The sequence below is a fragment of the Oncorhynchus keta genome, chromosome 10 (assembly GCF_023373465.1).
Source record: "Oncorhynchus keta strain PuntledgeMale-10-30-2019 chromosome 10, Oket_V2, whole genome shotgun sequence".
Classification (NCBI taxonomy): Eukaryota; Metazoa; Chordata; class Actinopteri; order Salmoniformes; family Salmonidae; genus Oncorhynchus; species Oncorhynchus keta.
The window spans coordinates 17,294,427-17,317,829 of record NC_068430.1 but is presented as its reverse complement, the minus strand read 5'-3'; the positions used below and the strand labels follow the sequence as shown (position 1 = coordinate 17,317,829).

Here is a 23,403-nt window from a genome sequence, read left to right as displayed (position 1 = left end):
AAATGAGGACTCGCTGAGCTAGAAACGCCCGAACAGGTGCTCGGCTCCGGGGGGGTTAACGGGGCTCCCAAGAAGGTGGAGTGAACAATGAGACGGCGCTGCTAGCAGACAACAGCTGCTGCCTTCCAGACAACCCGCGGAATTGCTACAGAAAATTGTCCAATTCCCGGTCATGGCGTACAGCCAACTTTTGGACCCCCTCCATAAGACCACGAAGCAGTTCCTTCTGCCTCACGATGGTGGCTTCTTGGGAGGAGATGGCGTCGTGCAGCTGGCCCGGGCCTGTTGGGTCAGTCATGGCCATTTCATACTATCAGGTTTGAAGGTAAGACCCAGATGCAGACTGTGTTGGAGTAACAATGTTTGTTACAGCAATAGGGCAGGCAAACGACAGGTCAAGGCAGGCAGGGGTCGATAACCAGAGTAGTGGGGGAAGGGTACAGGATGCAGGCAGGCTCAGGGTCAGGTGAGGCAGAGGTTGGTAATCCAGAGGTGGGGCAAAAGTACAGGACGGCAGGCAGGCTCAGAGGCAGGACAGTGAAGAGTCAAAACCAAGAGGGTGAGAAAAAGAGTACAGAGAACACAAGTATAAATACACAGGGGAAAATGGGCGACACCTGGAGGGGGTGGAGACACTCACAACACAGGTGAAACAGCTCAGGGTGTAACAATATTAGATCAAATCCAGGCAGGAACTATTCATTTAGCAAGCAACCAAATCATACATTTGATAAGATTGACAGGCAAATTCAAGGAACCTCCAAAGAGGCTGAAAATAATTTACAAGATACATGGAGATTACTATTCCCAACAATGAAAGACTACTCCTTTTTTCTCAAAGTAAGAAAAGCTATTCAAGAATTCTTATATCCAAAAATGCTCTGATATGAAGAATTAACAGAACGCAACTTCAAGCCCATAAATGTATTAAATATGTCAATAAATAAATAAAAAACCTTTACCTTTACAAATGTAGACATAGAGGACAAAGAAAAGCTATCCCCCAACATAATATGGGATGCTTTTAAGGTGTACATTAGGGGAATTACAATCTCATACTCTGCTAAAATTAAATCTGAGTTAGAAATTTCAATTAAAGAAAAATAAGTCCCTATTTTAGAAAAAGCCCATAAACAAATCTTTAAAGAAGAAGAAAATACATTTCTGAACTTAAAGCAGGAATGTGATATTTTACTTTTGAAAAGAGCCAACAACTACCCGATAAACTCAAAGAATACTATTTAATCGCAAATAAACCTGGTAAACATCTCCAACAGACATCAGTCTGACTTACAGATGTTGGATCTTACCCTGTTGCAGGAGAACTTTCCTGCAATGCAGGAAATGTCAAACATGTAGTGTGTATGAGGTTTAAAAGGCTTCTGAAGTTAGATTTTCCCTTACAAAAATGTATCAAATGTATAATAATTGACATTTCCTTTTGCTGCAGGATTTTTTAAATAATAATAATACATTGGACGTACATAGCACTTTTCAACGTTTCTTTACAATTGTAGAAATTATTTTCCTGCTGTAGCAAACTGGCTCAAATTAAGATCCTACATCCGTAGGCAGAGATTTCAGTGAGGAGCCATCTTCTCTGTGTCTCTTGTCATTGCTCATGTCATACCACAGCTGAGCCTGTCCCATAGACTCAGTTCATTTATGTCTCTATAGGAATGATTTGCCTCTGATATAGGGCAGCTGTCCATCGACACTAGTGTTTGTGAGATGAGGGTACTTTTTACCTGCTATGTTAGGGTGGGTGTTGTGTCAGATATCTACACTTTTTTGTATGAGATTAACTGTTCACCTACTTGAATGTCTTAGATTGGATGAATCTTCAACTGCAGACAGTAAAGCATGTGCATGCATATAGCTAATTATTCACTTAGCCAAGCAAATATGTCCAGATCTGTTCACCTGCGTTGTCACCTGCTTTAGCCTGCCAGCCAAGGGCTGATCTCCCACAGTGGCTGTTGGAGTGTTCTGCTGCAACGTTTCCTTTCAAAACAGAAGGATGTGACGCGAGTGCCATAGTCAGGTCCTCTGTGTGTAAGCTCTTAACAGCACAGCAGTGTGACAGAGGGCTCAGTGACAATGGGCTTCCTGGGAATGTTTTGCTAACAGGGAAATGGCCTGTTAAACGGAGGAGCTGGCTGACATCCTGCAGAAGGGTCAGGACCTAAACAGAACAGAGAAAGAGAGGTGGACTCACTGAGAGGAATATTATGGGTTTGTGCCTTCATTGTGTAGGAATAAGTGTGTCATAATGTGTCTGAGGGTGGTTTCCATGCCAACCCCTAAATAAATAATGGGCACTTTACGCTTCAAGGTGCCTCAGGATCTGAAGTATTATTGTCTCAATTTAATTGGATATTCCTTTCATGCCTATGTGTAATATCCATCAACATGTTGCTGTATCTTTGTAATTACTGTAGGTGAACATGTATGTATTTTCAGATGCTTATAATCATCATTGGCACTCATCTCATCAAATGCAACAGTGGAGCAGTTTGTTTCCACACTACATGTAACATAGAGTAATACATTAATAATGGGGTTAAGTAAGCTACAGTGTGTGCTCCTTTTCACCTCATATTCAGTGTTTCTGGTTGTGCTTTTTGAAAAGCAAAGCCTTGGGTAACAAATATAGAATTCAGACTTTTACGCTACCTCTTTCCTTCTCCCTCATCCCTTTTCCCAGCGCCAGAGAGAAATAAAGAGCTGGGGTTGCAGAAATCCGTTTCCAAGCAGAAGCTCAGGCTCTAAGATGGATAGAGGTGGTTTGCATGGGGAGAGGGAGAGAGAGGGAGAGAGAGGGAACGAGAGAAAGAGATTATTAGGGATATAGAGAGGGGAGGAGGAAGGGAGGGTGGGCCGAGGGAGGAGAGAACAGGGGCATGCAAAACAGATCAGATAACAACAATTGTTTTTCCACCATCCTTTCCCAGAGGCTGCTGCATACTACCTTCTCCCAGGGAGAAAGAGAGCGAGGGAAGTGTGACTTTCACCTGCTGGAGATAACCAGCCTCTCTCTGCTCTGTTCCTCTCTCAGCCTGCAGCTACCGAATCTGCTTTCAGCCTCGCGCAGACACAGAGCAAGATCACAGCACTACTGGAACAGCTGCACTCAGGGCTGCTTTCTCCAACACTCCTGCATTCTCTCACTCTAACATACACACACAGGCACGTCCAGAACTCTACCACGCAAGCGCTCCTCACACACTCAGGCAGGCACACCCCCTCTCATTATATGTGCAGTGAGAAGCTCTGCTCTGCTTGTGTGGGTGTGAGCAGTGGGCTGTGTTTCTCTCTGGCAGCAACAGCAGCACTCTAGCAGCAGGACTGGTCCAGTGGAGGGCAATCACCTCACTCTCTCCAGACTCCAGGACAGCTCACCCCCAGGACTCGGGAAGCCCTCAACAAGCCTGTCTCTCTCTGTTTCTTGTTCTATCTATCTCTCCATTCTCACTCTCTCTCTGCCTCGCCGTGACGCAGTGTTTCTGACCTTCATTCCCCTAGTGCACTCAGTGTGGACCAGTGGGACAGCCATGGAGGATACCCTCACCTGCAGCCCCGCCACCTTCTCCCAGGTGTTCGGACGTCAGGGACAGCTCATGCAGGCCAGTGAGTAACCAAACCAACCTACCCCGTTATTAAACATGTCAGTGTTTTATCCCCCATCGGCTTCCTGGAGATCGCTCCCAGATCAGATCGTTAACAAGCCTGCTCTATCTGTCAGTTTTAACAGATCTCCTGGCTCTCACTGAAACCTTAGTTCAGCTGGTGCTTGGAGGCAACAGAGACTGTTTCAGACAGAGCGAGGCTGAGATCTCATGGGATTGCTGTTGCACTTCTCCAGTCTCTTTGGATGTAGAGGGGGGGTTTCTATGTAGGTTGATATTAAGGTAGTTGTCAGAGGTCTGTGTACAGGGGCTTTAGGTAAAGTGTAAGGTGCACAAACCATTGCAGGATGTTGTTTGTTTTGTTTTTGTGCCCATGAGGAAATATGCGGTGTATGTAGCTGCTGGTACTCATGGTTAATATCTGTGGCTGTGCTGAGTTGTAGCACTAGCAGGGCTGAGTTTACATATCCAGTGTTCAGTATAGAGAGGGAGGCATGACATCATAGCAGTGTAATCTCACAACAGGGTAATCTCCACAGCGCAGGGAAAAAGGGGATACCTAGTCAGTTATACACCTGAAATGTGTCTTCCGCATTTAACCCATCCCCAGAGAGGTGCAGGGGGCTACCTTAATATCTCTCTCTCTCTCTCTCTCTCTCTCTCTCTCTCTCTCTCTCTCTCTCTCTCTCTCTCTCTCTCTCTCTCTCTCTCTCTCTCTCTCTCTCGTTTACATTGCCAATGAAATTGATGAACAAAAGTGAAATAAACAATTGAAAGGGAACAGTAAATATTACACTCACACACGTTCCAAAAGAATAAAGACATTTCACATGTCACATTATGTCTATATACAGACTTGTAACGACGTGCAAATAAATATAGGCTGTATTTACATTGGTGTTTGTTCTTCACTGGTTGCCCTTTTCTTGTGGCAACAGGTTACAAATCTTGCTGCTGTGATGGCAAACTGTGGAATTTCACCCAATAGATATGTTAGTTGATCGAAAAATTGATTTGTTTTCAAATTCTTTGTGGATCTGTGTAATCTGAGGGAAATATGTGTCTCTAATATAGGTCATACAGAACATTTGTCAGGAGGTTAGGAAGTGCAGCTCAGTTTCCACCTAATTTTGTGGTCAGTTTAAGCCAGGTCTGCCTACGGCAAACTTTCTCAATAGCAAGGCTCTGCTCACTGAATCTGTACATAGTCAAAGCTTTCCTTAATTTGGGGTCAGTCACAGTGGTCGGGCATTCTGCCACTGTGTACTCTCTGTTTAGGGCCAAATAGCATTCTAGTTCGCTCTGTTTTTTTGTTAATTCTTTCCATTGTGTCAAGGGCGGCAGCGTAGCCTAGTGGTTAGAGCGTTGGACTAGTAACCGGAAGGTTGCGAGTTCAAACCCCCGAGCTGACAAGGTACATAGTCAAAGCTTTCCTTAATTTGGGGTCAGTCACAGTGGTCGGGTATTCTGCCACTGTGTACTCTCTGTTTAGGGCCAAATAGAATTCTAGTTTGCTCTGTTTTTTTGTTAATTCTTTCCATTGTGTCAAGGGCGGCAGCGTAGCCTAGTGGTTAGAGCGTTGGACTAGTAACCGGAAGGTTGCGAGTTCTGCCCCTGAACAGGCAGTTAACCCACTGTTCCCAGGCCGTCATTGAAAATAAGAATATGTTCTTAACTGACTTGCCTAGTAAAATAAAGGTAAAATAAAATAAAAAAGTAATGATATTTTTGTTTTCTCATGATTTGGTTGGGTCTAATTGTGTTGCTGCCCTGGGGGTCTGTGGGGTCTGTTTGTGAACAAAGCCCCAGGACCAGCTTGCTTAGGGGACTCTTCTCCAGGTTCTCCAGGTTAATCTATGGAAGGTTTGGGAATCGCTTGCTTTTAGGTGGTTGCGGAATTTAACCTCTCTTTTCCGGATTTTGATCATGAGCGGGTATCGGCCTAATTCTGCTCTGCATGCATTATTTGGTGTTTTACGTTGTACACTGAAGACATTTTTGCAGAATTCTGCATGCAATTTGGTGTTTGTCCCATTTAGTGCATTCTTGGTTGGTGAGTGGACCCCTCTCTCTCCCTCTCTCTAGCCAACGTCTTGCAAAGAGAATTCACTTATATATAATAATAATATATATGCCATTTAGCAGACGCTTTTATCCAAAGCGACTTACAGTCATGTGTGCATACATTCTACGTATGGGTGGTCCCGGGAATCGAACCCACTACCCTGGCGTTACAAGCGCCATGCTCTACCAACTGAGCTACAGAAGGACCACTGAGCTCCCCTCTACCATTAATACAAACTGACTCTTCACACATGTTTGTTGGGTAATGAGGAGGACGTTGGGCAGATTAAACAGTGCCATTCAACAGAGACACACAGTATTAAAAAAAACAATTAGATTGGGAACACACGGTATTAAAGCATAATGCGCAAACAGAGAGTTGTTTGTGATAATGAGAACATAACTCACTAACACATGTTCCTTGGCCGGTGTAATGAGCTGTGGTGCGGTGCAGTCTAGTGGATCTGCTATCTCTTCTGTTATTGTGCTTTATTTAGCCGACTCGCTGCTGGGCCATGCAGTGATTTGATGAGATAAATGAGCTAATCCAGCCCGGTGGTGTATTGTCATTGTTATTGCCGAGAGAGCGTCTCTCTCTGTTCCTCTCTTCTCTTTGCATAAGAGCAGCCTTATATAAATAATGCTCTTTGTTTGAGTGTATCTGTGGACTCATTAAGTGTGTTTGGTATTCAGGAGCGTATTACTGTCTGGGTGGTGACAGGGCCCTGATTAATATTCTGCCACTGACTGGGCATCTCAGGAGGCTCAAATCCTCTTCACTAAGTGTGTGCTGGGTTTTGAAGTGCTGCTGATGATGAGACTCTTCTGTTGTATCTAGGAGAGCAGAGCTAGGTCTTATTATATAGGACAAACCTTTCTATCTCTTACACACACACAGTCCTGATTTATTCACACACACCGCTGCTACCGTATGTGGCTAATCTCTAATGCTGTCACATTTGATGCATAACACTTATCTTTCTCTTTGAGTGTGGGGGAACATTCAGTACACAACTGAGCTATAAGATGGCTTAGAAAATGTTTTGGAAATAGTAGGCCGAGTCGAGGTACAGTGTATACCATGCTAAATGGAAATGTGCTTTTGCAGTTACGCAAATGAAGGGGTTGATTGAGTCACACCAACTGTACTGTAGCTTAGTTTGTACTATCACGCCCACTCTGCCTCACCAAACCTATTAAGCGAATGCAATTACTGTATGCAAATCAGCTATTCAGTGAAGTTGCTGTTAATATTGAATGTTTTTGAACAGGTTAGAATTCTAAGACAGAACCTCTTTTTTGTTGTTGTCGCAAAACATTTGTACACTACCGTTCAAAAGTTTGGGGTCACTTAGAAATGTCCTTGTTTTTGAAAGAAAAGTACATATTTTTATCCATTAAAATAACATTGAATTGATCAGAAATACAGTGTAGACATTATTAATGTTGTAATTGAATATTGTAGCTGGAAACGGCTGATTTTTAAAGGAATATCTACATAGGCGTACAGAAGCCCATTATCAGCAACCATCACTCCCGTGTTCCAAGGGCACGTTGTGTTAGCTAATCCAGGTTTATCATTTTAAAAGGATAATTGATCATTAGAAAACCATTTTGCAATTATGTTAGCACAGCTGAAAACTGTTGTTCTGATTAAAGAATCAATAAAACTGGCCTTCATTAGACTAGTTGAGTATCTGGAGCATCAGCATTTGTGGGTTCGATTACAGACTCAAAATGGCCAGAAACAAATGACTTTCTTCTGAAACTCATCAGTCTATTCTTGTTCTGAGAAATAAATGCTATTCCATGCAAGAAATTGCCAAGAAACTTTAGATCTCGTACAATGCTGTGTACTACTCCCTTCACAGAACAGTGCAAATTGGCTCTAGCCAGAATAGAAAGAGGAGTGGAAGGCCCCGGCTCACAACTGAGCAAGTACATTAGAGTGTCTAGTTTGAGAAACAGACGCCTCACAAGTCCTCAACCTGCAGCTTCATTAAATAGTACTCGCAAAGCACCAGTCTGAACGTCAACAGTGAAGAGGCGACTCTGGGATGCTGGCCTTCTAGGCAGAGTTGCAAAGAAAAAGCTATATCTCAGACTGGCCAATAAAAATAAAATATTAAGATGGGCAAAAGAACACAGACACTGGACAGAGGAAGATTGGAAAAAAGTGTTATGGACAGATGAATCTAAGTTTGAGTCGTTTGGATCACAAAGAAGAACATTCGTGAGACGCAGAAAAAATGAAAAGATGCTGGAGGAGTGTTTGACACCATCTGTCAAGCATAGTGGAAGCAATGTGATGGTCTGGGGGTGCTTTGGTGGTGGTAAAGTGGGAGATTTGTACAGGTTAAAAGGGATTGTGAAGAAGGAAGGCTATCACTCTGTGGACAGAGCTTAATTGGAGCCAATTTCCTCCTACAACAGGATAATGACCCAAAGCACAGCTCCAAACTATTTTGGGAAGAAGAAGTCAGCTGGTATTCTGTCTATAATGGAGTGGCCAGCAGAGTCACCGAATCTCAACCCTATTGCACTGTTGTAGGAGCAGCTTGACCGTAAGAAGTGCCCATCAAGTCAATCTAACTTGTGGGAGGTGCTTCAGGAAGCATGGGGTGAAATCTCTTCAGATTACCTCAACAAATTGACAACTGGAATGCCAAAGGTCTGCAAGGCTGTAATTGCTGCAAATGGAGGATTCTTTGACGAAAGCAAAGTTTGAAGGACACAATTATTATTTAAATAAAAAAATCATTATTTATAACCTTGTTAACGTGTTGACTATATTTCCTATTCATTTGTCAACTAATTTCATGTATGTTTTCATGGAAAACAAGGACATTTCTAAGTGACCCCAAACTTTTGAACGGTAGTGTAGGTTTTAGCCAGCGTCATTATCGTCACCTATCAATATTGAATGAATTGGATCAATACTAGGTTTCTGTTTCAATGCCATTCTCTAGGTTTGTCTTTCAATGTGATTCTCTGCTCCTCAACAACATGGGAAGAGTTGCTATAACATTGCAGTCATTATTTATAGGGGCTGCACATCCTCCCACTCATAGAATTAACTCAAAATAATGTTAATGACCACACATACTAAGAACTGTAGAGACCCTGTGTTAATAAACTTTGATATCGACTTTGCCACTTCAGCATACTTTTGTGGCACAGTCGATGCCACGCAGGGCCTTGGTCCAGAAGGTTGACGGTTCGCCCCCCACCACAAACGAGCTCACTTTCCCTGCCTGTTTCATTAGGCCAACACTATGTTCAGAGCCGTCTGTAGACAATGATCAACTAGGGAAATATCTGATTTTGTAAATGTTGATGCCATATTTATAATTATATAAAATATGCAACTACATTTCCGGTTTCTGTGCCAATGGTCCACACAACCAATAAACAAAGCATTCCGACTAAAGGCGCTTCAATATCATGGTTTACATTTTTTAACACCACAATAAATATGTCAATAATATGGACAAACAGAAAATAGACCCCTCCCTACCTTGTACCCAGTATAGAAGGCTTGGCTTGACAATCTCCGAATGTCATTAAACGTTTCAGTGTTTTGTAACAGATGTCTCTTTCCATTCATCAAATGGCCGCTGCACAGTTGTAATTGATTGGTTGTATACTGTATGTCAGTAAAAACATGTACATACAGTACAGTGCATTCGGAGAGTATTCAGACCTCTTGACTTTTTCCACATTTTGATACGTTACAGACGAATTTTGAAATTGATCAAATATTTTTTTCCCCCCCATCAATCTACACACAGTACCCCATAATGACAAAGGGAAAACAGGTTTTTAGAATTTTTGGTAATTAAAAATAAAAAACAGAAATACCTTATTTACGTAAGTATTCAGACCCTTTTCTATGAGAATATTTTTTTTGTAAAGGTGTATCCTGTTTCCATTGATCATCTTTGAGAGGTTTCTAAAACTTGATTGGAGTCCACCTGTGGTAAATTCAATTGTTGGGCATGATTTGGAAAGGCACAGGCGCTGTCTATATAAGTTCCCACTGTTGACATTGCATGTCAGAGCAAAAACCAAGTCATGAGGTCAAAGAAATTGTCCATAGAGCTCCGAGACAGGATTGTTTCGAGGCACTTCTCAGTAAATGGCACATGACAGCCTGCTTGAAGTTTACCAAAAGCCACCTAAAGACTCTCAAAACATGAGAAACAAGATTCTCTGGTCTGATGAAACCAAGATTGAACTCTTTGGCCTGAATGCCAAACGTCACATCCGGAGGAAACCTGACACCATCCCTACGGTGAAGCATGGTGGTGGCAGCATCATGCTGTGGGGATGTTTTCAGCGGCAGGGACTAGGAGACTAAACTTTGACTTTGTTGTTCTTAAGCCATTTTGCCACAACTTTGGAAGTATGCTTGGGGTCATTGTCCATTTGGAAGAACCATTTGCGACCAAGCTTTAACTTCCTGACTGATGTCTTGAGATGTTGCTTCAATATATCCACATCATTTTCTTACCTCAGGATGCCATTTATTTTGTGAAGTGCACCAGTCCCTCCTGCAGCAAAGCACCCCCACAACATGATGCTGCCACCCCCGTGCTTCACGGTTGGGATGGTGTTCTTCAGCTTGCAAGCTTCCCCCTTTATCCTCCAAACATAATGGTCATTATGGCCAAACAGTTCTGTTTTTGTTTCATCAGACCGGAGGACATTTCTCCAAAAAGTACCATATTTGTCCCCATGTGCAGTTGCAAACCGTAGTCTGGTTTTGGAGCAGTGGCTTCTTCCTTGCTGAGCGGCCTATCAGGTTATGTTGATATAGGACTCGTTTTACTGTGGATATAGATACTTTTGTACCCGTTTCCTCCAGCATCTTCACACGGTCCTTTGCTGTTGTTCTTGAATTGATTTGCACCATTCGCACCAAAGTACATTCATCTCTAGGAGACAGAACGTGTCTCCTTCATGAGCCGTATGACGGCTGCGTGGTCCTATGGTGTTTATACTTGCATACTATTGTTTATACAGATGTATGTGGTACCTTCAGGTGTTTGGAAATTGCTCCCAAGAATGAACCAGACTTGTGGAGGTCTACAATTGTTTTCCTGAGTCTTGGCTGATTTCTTTTGATGTTCCCATGATGTCAAGCAAAGAGGCACTGAGTTTGAAGGTAGGGCTTGAAATACATCCACAGGTACACCTCCAATTGACTCAAATTATGTAAATTACCCTATTAGCTTCTAAAGGCATGACATCATTTTCTGAAATGTTCCAAGCTGTTTAAAGGTACAGTCAACTTAGTGTATGTAAACTTCTGACCCACTGGAATTGTGATACAGTGAATTATTAGTGAAATAATCTGTTGGTTAACAATTGTTGTAAAAATTACTTGTGTTACGCACAAAGTAGATGTCCTAACCATCTTGCCAAAACTTTGGTTTGTTAACAAGAGTGGTTGAAAATCAAGTTTTAATGACTCCAACCTAAGTGTATGTAAACTTCCGATTTCAGCTGTATTTATCTGCGACAAGTCAATGTGATGGAAGCACAACTCTGACGGGAAAATGTGCATATTGCTTTTATGCAGATTTTAGAATATTCGCAAGAAAATCGGTTGCCAATTGGACTGAAGTGTAGCTATAGACACCTTAAAGACTGGCAAGTGTGTTAGTCCAGTGACACTTTGATTATGCCTGCACATCATGGCATGGGTAGATTGGCCGTCTGGAAAATGCCAGAAGGGACGGACCATGTTTCGTTAGGGTGGGCTGGTCAAAAAAAATAAAAAATACTATCTCTGTTGCTATAATAATCTATATTGAGCATTTGGCTGACCAGTGGGCATCGGTCGGCCCCCCATCTATCAAGATGGGCTGCCCGGTTTTCTGATTGGCTGAAGTGGCGTAAATTCACATTCAAATTCAAACGCGTATCATCAAAGAGAGTGAGACCCGCTCTCTTTGTCAGTCACTCAGTCAGAACATATGATCATGGATTACAAAAAACAGAAAGTTGGTGCCGAATAAGTTAGAGAGACCAAAAAAAGGATTCTTGAGGCCGACGCTGCTAAATGTCTCAAATGAACGACTTACAGTATTTGCTAAAAGTTCTGGTTCAGTTATAGTGGAGAGTTGTATCTCCAGACTCCATTGTTGTTTGCACATGCAAAATCTGTTTAAAAATGAGCTGGTTAAAAATAGGTGTTCAAAAAGGAGGCAGGCCATGTTTTGTCGGTCACTAGTACAGTAAAGGTTGAGCGACCCTGTACTGTAGTGTACTGCTTATCTTATGTGTCAGTAGCACTACCGTCTGTGTCTGTGTGTGTGTAAGTAGCTAGTGGTGTGATGTGGCCTGGTGTGGGTAAAATGCCAGGGCTGAATTTTTGTCCCAGTCCGCCCATGCATCATGGTTCACCAGCCGTCCCACACATATAAAGAATAAGTTACAGACCAGCCAAAACAAGCGTCTTCTATTCATCTGGAGGTTGAGCATTTTAAGCAGCTAGGCTTGCTATCTGTAGACAAAAAGAGTAGTATTAATTCAAATTGGTCTGAATTATCACATACTCAGCCCTCAGGTAACTATTTTTCATTTGTTAGAGACGTCCACCAGCATAATACCAGAGCAAGAGATTTTCATTGTTTAAAATATGAGTCTATCTGATAAGAAGATATACCGGCCCTGTTGAGTAGAACAAACTACCACAGCAACTCAAAGTCACACCAACCATAACCTCTTTTAAAAATAATGTCAAAAGCTGGCTAATGTGTGAACAGTAGAACATTTTGATGTCTATATCTATGTAATTGCATATGTATTTATGCATAAAAATAAAAATAAGATGTCACTGGTGTAGAGAGGAGTAGGCAGGACGCAGTCGCAGGTTTAGAACGACTGAATTTATTTAAGGCCACAGATCAAAGCAGCACGAAACCCAAATGCTGTTGTGCTCAAAATATATCTTTATAAACAAAAAGGCACAGGACAAACCCAAAGTGCAAAATATATCTTTATAAACAAAAAGGCACAGGACAAACCCAAAGTGCAAAATATATCTTTATAAACAAAAAGGCACAGGGCGAACCCAAAGTGCAAAATATATCTTTATAAACAAAAAGGCACAGGACAAACCCAAAGTGCAAAATATATCTTTATAAACAAAAAGGCACAGGACAAACCCAAAGTGCAAAATATATCTTTATAAACAAAAAGGCACAGGACAAACCCAAAGTGCAAAATATACCTTTATAAACAAAAAGGCACAGGGCGAACCCAAAGTGCAAAATATAAAGTATCAGGAAATAGTGGGACTGATTCCTCTTAGGAAAACAAGTAACATTTACAACCGACAAAGACAAATGTCAGAGGGAGAATATATACAGTGATAGAGTGTGGATTGGAACCAGGTGTGTGTAATGATGACGAGACAAGTCTGGGATTGATGAGTAAAGGGCGTTTGCCAGCAGCAGGTTCGGCAGCCCCTAGAAGGCCGGCGACGCCGAACCCCTGAGCTGGACAGCCAAAATGATGACTGGTGTGACAATAGGGACCACAATGGAATAAGTCCCACTTTATTGTGTAATCTCGGTCACTTTTAAAAATCTTTGTACTGTGTGTATATACAGTGCATTCGGAAAGAATTCAGACCCCTTGAGTTTTTTTCACATTTTGTTACGTTTAAGCCTTATTCTAAAATGGATTAAATAGTTTTTCCCCCCACATCAATCTACACACATACCCCATAATGACAAAGTAAAAGGAACTAAGGATACCAACAATATCAATTGTTTCTGACTGTGACTCTAATGGGAAGATGACAGTAATGCTTTAGTGGTCAGTCTGGGCACACAGAGAGAGTTGGAATATTGGCCTTGATATTTTTTTACTGAATATCACATTTACATAAGTATTCTTTTACCTTTTACTCAGAACTTTTTTGAAGCACCTTTGGCAGTGATTACAGCCTCGAGTCGGCTTGTCTACGACGCCACAAGCTTGATACAACTGTATTTGGGGAGTTTCTCCCATTCTTCTCTGCAGATCCTCTCAAGCTCTGTCAGGTTGGATGGCGAGCGTCGCTGCACAGCTATTTTCAGGTCTCTCCAGAGATGTTCGATCTGGTTCAAGTCCAGGCTCTGGCTGGCCCGCTCAAGGACATTCAGAGACTTGTCTCGATGCCACTCCTGCTTTGTCTTGGCTGTGTGATTAGGGTCATTGTCCTGTTGGAAGGAGAACCTTCACCCCAGTCTGAGTTTCTGACGCTCTGAAGCAGGTTTTCATCAAGGATCTCTCTGTACTTTTCTCCATTCAACTGTTCCTTGATCCTGACTAAATCAAATCAAATCTAATTTTATTTGTCACATACACATGGTTAGCAGATGTTAATGCGAGTGTAACGAAATGCTTGTGCTTCTAGTTCCGACAATGCAGTAATAACCAACAGGAATTTAGCGAACAATTCCAAAACTACTACCTTATACACATAAGTGTAAAGGGATAAAGAATATGTACATAACGATATATGAATGAGTGATGGTACAGAGCGGCATAGGCAAGATGCAGTAGATGGTATCGAGTACAGTATATACATATGAGATGAGTATGTAAACAAAGTGGCATAGTTTAAAGTGGCTAGTGATACATGTATTACATAAAGATGCAGTAGATGATATAGAGTACAGTATATACGTATACATATGAGATAAATAATGTAGGGTATGTAAACATTATATTAAGTAGCATTGTTTAAAGTGATTCCCATTATTAAAGTGTCTGGAGTTGAGTCAGTGTGTTGGCAGCAGCCACTCAATGTTAGTGGTGGCTGTTTAACAGTCTGATGGCCTTGAGATAGAAGCTGTTTTTCAGTCTCTCGGTCCCTGCTTTGATGCACCTGTACCAACCTCGCCTTCTGGACGATAGCGGGGTGAACAAGCAGTGGCTCGGGTGGTTGTTGTCCTTGATGATCTTTATGGCCTTCCTGTGACATCGGGTGGTGTAGGTGTCCTGGAGGGCAGGTAGTTTGCCCCCGGTGATGCGTTGTGCAGACCTCACTACCCTCTGGAGAGCCTTACGGTTGTGGGCGGAGCAGTTGCCGTACCAGGCGGTGATACAGCCCGCCAGGATGCTCTCAATTGTGCATCTGTAGAAGTTTGTGAGTGCTTTTGGTGACAAGCCAAATTTCTCCAGCCTCCTGAGCCTCACGATGCTCACGATGCTGTCTGTGTGGGTGGACCAATTCAGTTTGTCTGTGATGTGTACGTTGAGGAACTTAAAACTTACTACCCTCTCCACTACTGTTCCATCGATGTGGATAGGGATGTTCCATCGATGTGGATGTTCCCTCTGCTGTTTCCTGAAGTCCACAATCATCTCCTTAGTTTTGTTGACGTTGAGTGTGAGGTTATTTTCCTGACACCACACTCCGAGGGCCCTCACCTCCTCCCTGTAGGCCGTCTCGTCGTTGTTGGTAATCAAGCCTACCACTGTTGTGTCGTCCGCAAACTTGATGATTGAGTTGGAGGCGTGCGTGGCCACGCAGTCGTGGGTGAACAGGGAGTACAGGAGAGGGCTCAGAACACACCCTTGTGGGGCCCCAGTGTTGAGGATCAGCGGGATGGAGATGTTGTTACCTACCCTCACCACCTGGGGAAGTCCGTCAGGAAGTCCAGTACCCAGTTGCACAGGGCGGGGTCGAGACCCAGGGTCTTGAGCTTGATGACGAGTTTGGAGGGTACTATGGTGTTAAATGCTGAGCTGTAGTCGATGAACAGCATTCTCACATAGGTATTCCTCTTGTCCAGATGGGTTAGGGCAGTGTGCAGTGTGGTTGAGATTGCATCGTCTGTGGACCTATTTGGGCGGTAAGCAAATTGGAGTGGGTCTAGGGTGTCAGGTAGGGTGGAGGTGATATGGTCCTTGACTAGTCTCTCAAAGCACTTCATGATGACGGAAGTGAGTGCTACGGGGCGGTAGTCGTTTAGCTCAGTTATCTTAGCTTTCTTGGGAACAGGAACAATGGTGGCCCTCTTGAAGCATGTGGGAACAGCAGACTGGGATAGGGATTGATTGAATATATCCGTAAACACACCAGCCAGCTGGTCTGCGCATGCTCTGAGGGCGCGGCTGGGGATGCCGTCTGGGCCTGCAGCCTTGCGAGGGTTAACACGTTTAACCTCACCTCGGCTGCAGTGAAGGAGAGTCCGCATGTTTTGGTTGCGGGCCGTGTCAGTGGCACTGTATTGAAGCAACATCTCAAGACATCAGTCAGGAAGTTAAAGCTTGGTCGCAAATGGTTCTTCCAAATGGACAATGACCCCAAGCATACTTCCAAAGTTGTGGCAAAATGGCTTAAGAACAACAAAGTCAAGGTTTTGGAGTCGCCATCACAAAGCCCTGACCTCAATCCTGTAGAACATTTGTGGGCAGAACTGAAAAGCATCTAGCCCACAGCTCGCAGATACAGTGATGCACCTGTCCTCTTCACTGCCTATGAGCTAATCCTATTTGTTATTGTGGATTCATATTGAAAATTGATGCAGCTTTGAATGCTTTTATGTGTGGTATAAGTGCTAGTTAGCCTATTGCAGATCTGTACAAATGATCCACCAACCGCCATTGTCAATATGAATGGTGGATAGAGGGCATGATAGACAGATATTGACCTGTGGTATAATAAAAGTTAGCGAGTGGAAAAGCATAGTGCACAAGGGAAATACCAAAACACCTTGATATAGGGGAGGTACATTCAGATGTGGATGGAAGAAATGATATAGTAAAACCTGCAAAAGAGCTCATGTAAACCAGGGAAAAAACACACTACCCTCCCCTGTGCCCAATAAAAAAAAAACACATCCCTCCCCTGTGCCCAATAAAAAAAAAACACATCCCTCCCCAAAGCAAAAGATACATTAGACAACACTCCCCTATTTTGGACCCACCCCACCCCAGTACATTTTGAACTGTCCTTTACATGAAAACAGTTTGTACCAACTAATATTACACAGATCTCCAATCCTGACAGCATTGTTTTATGTGGGACCAGAGTTTGATCTTGCCTAAAGCTAGTGCCAAGCGAAACCTTTATCTGGAAACTAAAAAAATATATATTTGAATTATTAAATATTTTGCAATTTTCTTTATTCTGTATGAACAGTCCCAGTTCCGCCTGTTTTCATCTTACGTTTTGGGCAATGTTTTGTCCCACTTTGTTCCTCCAAAACAACTCTGGTGGTGCAAACACATTTCACAAGGGCCTATAAAGTTGGGAGATTGCCTTTAATGCGTACTATCACTCAAATCGATGCCATAGAGCTGGGGTCTGCTCTGGCTAAATGCCCCTGTACTGTACTGTAATGTCCTATGAAGAAGTTCCAGTCACCTTTCTGCTCCACTGGGTTCCAGTGATGAGAGGACAGAGGGAAAACAAGGTTATCAGCAGATTAAAGTCTATCGAGCCTATAACTCTTCATACTGTCCTCATCCCCTCTGAGGGAGAGGGGGAGGGGGGGGGGATTGGAGGATGAGGTCAGGAGGTTGGCGCAAGGCCAATATTCCAACCCTCTCTCTGTGTGCCCAGACTGACCACTAAAACATTACTGCCATCTTCCCATTAGAGTCACAGTCAGAAACAATTGATATTGTTGGCAATATCCTTAGTTCCTAATAAAAAGCCAGTCACAGTGGTTTATTAGGCTTATGTTGAATGGCTCAGTCACAGTGGTTTTCATATCTCTATTAGATTAGAGGTCCTTATTGATCATGGTTGCTGGTTATCTCCAGTGATGCTGGTAATCACTCCATCAGAGGCCATACAGGCTTAATTTAGACCTCTCTCTTTTGTGGTCTAATCTCCCATATTGGATTTCAGCACTACATTAGTGCATTTGACTGCACAGATGGGCAGGCCTCATGTCTCTAATGGTCACTGTGTAAGAACTGGGTTTGGAACTGTGCGTGGGACTGTGTTTGTGCGTGCACTTGTGCGTACGTGTGTGTGTGAAGCTTTACTGACTCAGGGTAGTCAATACTGTGTATTTATGTAAATTGCCTTCAGAAAGTATTCATACCACTTGACTTATTCCACATTTTGTTGTGTTACAGCCTGAATTCAAAATCGATTACAAATATATATATCACCCATCTACACACAATACCCTGATAATGACAAAGTGAAAACATGTATTTTGACATTTCTGCTAAATTATTGAAAATGTAAAAAATAAATCCCTTGTCCTTAACGATTACAAGCATACACATAACATGATGCAGCCACCACTATGCTTGAAAATATGGAGAGTGGTACACAGTGATGTGTTGTATTGGATTTGCCCCAAACATAACACTTTGTATTCAGGACAGAAAGTGAATTGCTTTGCCACATTTTTGTTGCAGTATTACTTTAGTGCCTTTGTTGCAAATAGGAGGCATGTTTTGAAATAGTTTCATTCTGTACAGGCTTCCCTCTTTTCCCTCTGTCAATTAGGTTAGTATTGTAGAGTAACTACAATGTTGTTGATCCATCCTCTGTTTTTTCCTATCACTGCCATTAAACTCTGTAACTGTTTTAAAGTCACCATTGGCCTTGTGAAATCCCTGAGTGGTTTCCTTCCTCTCCAGCAACTGAGTCAGGAAGGAGGTCTGTATCTTTGTATTGGCTGGGGGTATTGATACACCATCTAAAGTGTAATTATTAACTTCACCATGCTGAAAGGGATATTCAGTGCCTGCTTTTTAAAAGGTTGACCCATCTACCAATAGGTGCCCTTCTTTGCTAAGCATTGGGAAACCCCTGTGGTCTTTGTGTTTGGATTCACTGCTCGACTGAAGGACCATACAGATGTGTGTGAGGTACAGAGATGAGGTAGTCATTCAATGAGCATGTTAAACACTATTGTTGTACAAAGAGTGTGTCCATGCAACTTATGTGACAGATCTTTACTCCTGCACTCATGTAGGCTTGCCATAGCAAAGGGGTTGAATACTTATTGACTCAAGACATTTCAGCTTTTCATTTTTTATTAATTTGTCAAATAATCCACAACAAAAAAATCCACTTTGACATGATGGGGTATCGTGTGCAGGCCAGTGACAAGAAAAGCTAAATGTGACCCATATTAAAATCAGGCTAGAACTGTCACGGTTCATGAATCCACTGCCTCTCTTTCTCTTTCTCTTTCTCTCTCTCTCTCTCTCTCTCTCTCGTGTTTGTGTGGGCGTGGTTCCCAATCTCGGCCTGATTGTCTGCGCCAGCTGGAACCACTTATCTTCCCTTTATATGTTCTGTAACCAGTGTTTCTTGTTGTCAGATCGTTGTTACTTCCCTGAGGTTGTGTCGTGTGTCTGTGCTCTTCTCTCGCCGCCCTTGTGTGGATTATCTGCTGTGCTCCTTCCTACCCATCCGGACACACTCCCTGGATTTCTCAGCACGCTATCATTGGAAGATGCGCCTAGTCCCTGGGTCGGATTCCGTCTGAGTACAGTCTGTCTGTCCTGTTGCTGTTGTAAACTATATTCATTAAACCATCGTTGCTTGCATCTTGCATCCGCCTCTGTGTTGTCACAGAACGATCTGACCAGACCATGGATGCAGCGAGTTCAACGAGTCTGACCGAATTCATTTCCCGCAGTATCACGAGAATGGATCAACAAGAGGAGAACATCTCCAACACAGGTCGGGCAGTACAAGCCCTTGCGACGCAGGTAGCCCAGCTGATCCAACAATTACAACATCTGAGGGGTTCCGCTGCGCCACCTACACCGGCAGTTCAACCCGCCCCGCCAGAGCCGGATTCCCAGCTAGAGCCACGGCTACCGACACCAGAGGGTTATTCAGGTGATCCTGACTATTGCAGAGCCTTTCTTACGAGATGTTCCATGCATTTCTCGTTGCAGCCACGGACCTTCAACCGTGAACAGTCTAAGGTAGCATTCGTACTCACACTGCTATCAGGCAAAGCGGCTCTTTGGGGAACGGCGGTGTGGGCGAACCAGGACCCATGCTGCACCTCTTTCCAGACACTCTCCGAGGAGATGAGAAGGGTCTTCGATCGGGCCGTGGCGGGTAGGGAGGCGGCCAGACTACTCGCTGACCTTCGCCAAGGAGACCGTTCAGTATCGGAATACTCCATCCAATTCCGCACTCTGGCCGCAGAGTGTCAGTGGAACGAGGAGGCGCAGTGGGACATGTTCCTGCATGGGCTGGAGGACCGGATCCAGAAGGAGATTTATGTTCTGGACCTTCCCAGGAGTTTAAACGGACTAGTGGAACTAGCCTTGAGGGTCGACGCTCGTCTGAGTCGTATTGGCCGCCGAGCATGCCCTAACAGACCGTATAACGACACGGAGGGCGGGCAGGCCAGCGGCGGGAACACGGCCAGTTCAGCCTCCGCTCACGAACCCATGCAGCTGGGAGAGCTCGCCTCTCCCGGGAAGAGAGGGAGAGGCGGAGATCCCAAGGACTCTGTCTCTACTGTGGTAGAGCGGGCCACTTTATCCACTCCTGCCCGGTAAAAGATCAGGCCCGGTAGTAAACATGAGGCTACTATCGGGTGGTGTCACCACAGAGAAGACCTCATCATCTACTCTCCTCCCGGTAAGACTAAGATGGGCCACCCACACGCACGACACCCAAGCCTTACTGGACTCAGGAGCAGAGGGTAATTTCATGGACTTCAAGCTCGCTCACAAACTCCAGATTCCTATCACCTCACTCACGCACAAGATATCCGTCAACGCTCTCAATGGTCAAGAACTCCCCAACATTTCTCACACCACTGAACCTATCACACTCATCACTTCTGGCAATCACACTGAGACACTATCATTTCTACTCATGGACTCACCCCTTGCACCATTAGTCCTCGGCCACCCTTGGCTCACCCAACACAACCCCAGAGTTGACTGGGGTCATAACTCTATATCCATGTGGAGTAACAAGTGTCTTGAGTCCTGTTTAGTGTCTGCCTGTTCGTCTGTGTCTGATTCTGTGTTTCTAGAGGAGGCAGTGGATTTGTCTAACGTGCCCGTTGAATACCTCGACCTGAAGGAGGTGTTCAGTAAGTCCCGTGCTGCTTCTCTTCCTCCGCATCGTCCCTATGACTGTGCAATAGAATTATTGCCAGGTGAGTCTCCGCCTAAAGGCAAGTTATATTCACTCTCTGTTCCTGAGCGGGAGGTTATGGAGAGATACATCTCTGATTCTCTGGCATCTGGATTCATTCGTCCTTCCTCTTCTCCAGCGGGGCGGGGTTCTTCTTTGTGGGGAAGAAGGACGGATCTCTGCGTCCTTGCGTTGATTACCGTGGGTTGAATAACATCACAGTGAAGAATACCTATCCCTTACCGTTGATGTCCTCAGCCTTTGAAAGGTTACAGGGAGCATCCGTGTTCACTAAGTTGGATTTACGTAATGCATATCATTTGGTTCGCATAAGGGAGGGGGACGAATGGAAGACCGCGTTTAACACCCCCAGAGGGCACTTCGAATATTTGGTCATGCCTTTTGGGCTATCCAACTCCCCAGCGGTTTTCCAGGCACTCGTCAATGACGTGCTGAGAGATATGATTGATCAGTTCATATATGTTTACCTGGATGACATACTGATTTTTTCTTCTTCTCTCCAGGAACACGTTCAGCACGTCAGACGAGTGCTTCAGAGGTTGTTGGAGAATGGACTTTTTGTCAAGACGGAGAAATGCATTTTTCATGCACAATCCGTTCCATTCCTAGGTTACATCGTCTCGACTGAAGGTATTCGCATGGATCCTGACAAGGTTAAGGCTGTGGTGGATTGGCCAAGCCCAGATTCCCGTAAGGCCCTACAGAGGTTTCTGGGATTCGCCAATTTCTACCGGCGTTTCGTTCGCAACTTTAGTCAGATAGTCGCTCCTCTTACCGCCTTAACCTCCCCAGAGTGCCGTTCAGGTGGTCCGATACAGCCGAGGCTGCATTCGCCAAACTCAAGAGCCGCTTTGTTTCGGCTCCCATCCTCATAGCTCCCGATCCCTCGCGTCAGTTCGTAGTAGAGGTGGACGCTTCAGAGGTGGGGGTAGGTGCGGTACTTTCCCAACGTTCCTCTTCTGACGACAAGATGCACCCTTGTGCGTTCCTTTCCCATCGGTTATCACCTGCGGAACGCAACTACGACATTGGCAACAGAGAGTTGTTGGCAGTGAAGTTAGCACTGGAGGAGTGGCGCCATTGGTTAGAGGGTTCGGGGGTACCTTTTATAGTTTGGACCGATCACAAAAATTTGGAATATATCAGAACCGCCAAGCGACTCAACTCCAGGCAGGCGCGGTGGGCACTCTTTTTCGGACGTTTTGACTTCTCTCTCTCGTATCGCCCGGGTTCCAAGAATGTCAAACCCGATTCCCTTTCTCGCATTTTTGACCATTCCGAACGCCCATCCACTCCCGAGTGCATCCTACCCGGGACCCTAGTAGTATCCACACTCACATGGGAGGTTGAATCGAGGGTCAAAACGGCCTTAGAAGGGGTAACGCCTCCGCCCGGTTGCCCGCCTAATCGGTTGTTTGTGCCGGAGGGGTGTCGGTCCGATGTTATTCGGTGGGGGCATTGCTCCAACTTAGCGTGTCATCCAGGAGTCAGCCGCACTAGCTTTTGGTTAAGCAACGCTTTTGGTGGCCACTGATGGCTCGTGACATTCACAGTTTTGTCTTGGCTTGCTCGGTTTGTGCCACTGGGAAGACTTCTAATCGACCCCCAGATGGGTTACTCCAACCGCTGTCGGTCCCTTCGAGACCCTGGTCCCACATCGCGCTAGATTTTGTTACCGGCCTCCCGCCCTCCCAGGGCAAGACGGTGGTGTTGACCGTGGTGGACCGATTCTCGAAGGCGGCTCATTTTATTCCCTTGCCTAAATTACCATCTGCCAAGGAGACAGCGGTAGCTGTCGTCGATCACGTCTTTCGCTTACATGGCCTGCCGATGGACGTAGTTTCTGACAGGGGGCCCCAATTTGTGTCCAAGTTTTGGCAAGAGTTTTGTAGGTTACTGGGAGCGAGTGTCAGCCTGTCTTCAGGGTTTCATCCCCAGAGCAACGGTCAAACGGAGAGGGCCAACCAAGATTTGGAGAGAGTGTTGCGATGTTTGGTTTCTAAGAATCCCTCTTCCTGGAGTCAACAACTCTCTATGGTTGAGTACGCTCACAATTCGTTGCCAGTGGCAGCTACGGGTCTCTCTCCGTTTGAGTGTAGTTTAGGTTACCAGCCACCTATCTTTCCCAGTACGGAGTCCGAGGTCACTGTTCCTTCCGCTCACGCTTTCATCCAGAGGTGCCGTCACGCATGGAGCAGAGCCCGTGAGACTCTTCTCCGGGTGGGGGGCGCACCAAGGCTAAGGCCGATCGCCACCGGTCGAAGCCTCCGGTATACGTCGTTGGCCAAAGAGTGTGGCTTTCTACTAAGAACATTCCACTCCGATCCGTTTCGAACAAACTTGCCCCCAAATTTATCGGCCCGTTCAGAGTCACCAGGATCATTAGTCCGGTGGCGGTCCGGCTCAAGCTTCCTCCGGCGTATAGGAGAATTCATCCTACCTTTCATGTGTCTAAAATAAAACCTGTGTTTCAGGCACGCATTAACCCGCCGGTCCCGGTTCCCCCGCCGCCACGACTTGTTGATGGGGAACCCACCTTTTCTGTCAATTGTATTTTGGACTCTAGAAGGAGGGGACGCGGATTCCAGTACCTGG

At 44.6% G+C, this 23,403-nt stretch overlaps 1 protein-coding gene across 3 annotated transcripts in view; it reads left to right on the top strand.

Annotated features, from left to right (window-relative positions):
• The first annotated feature begins 3,122 nt into the window (after positions 1-3,122).
• The window catches only part of LOC118388306 (kazrin-like), a 342,539-nt gene continuing 322,258 nt past the window's right edge, over positions 3,123-23,403 (top strand). For 2 of the 3 annotated variants that reach the window (XR_008144326.1, XM_052526570.1), the window contains exon 1: positions 3,123-3,630. Coding sequence is in view for 2 of the 3 variants with exons in the window: in XM_052526570.1 (XP_052382530.1) it covers positions 3,555-3,630 (76 nt within the window). In the remaining variant the exon portion in view is untranslated. The remainder of the gene's footprint in view (positions 3,631-23,403) is intronic. The other variant, XM_052526569.1, reaches the window with a different exon arrangement.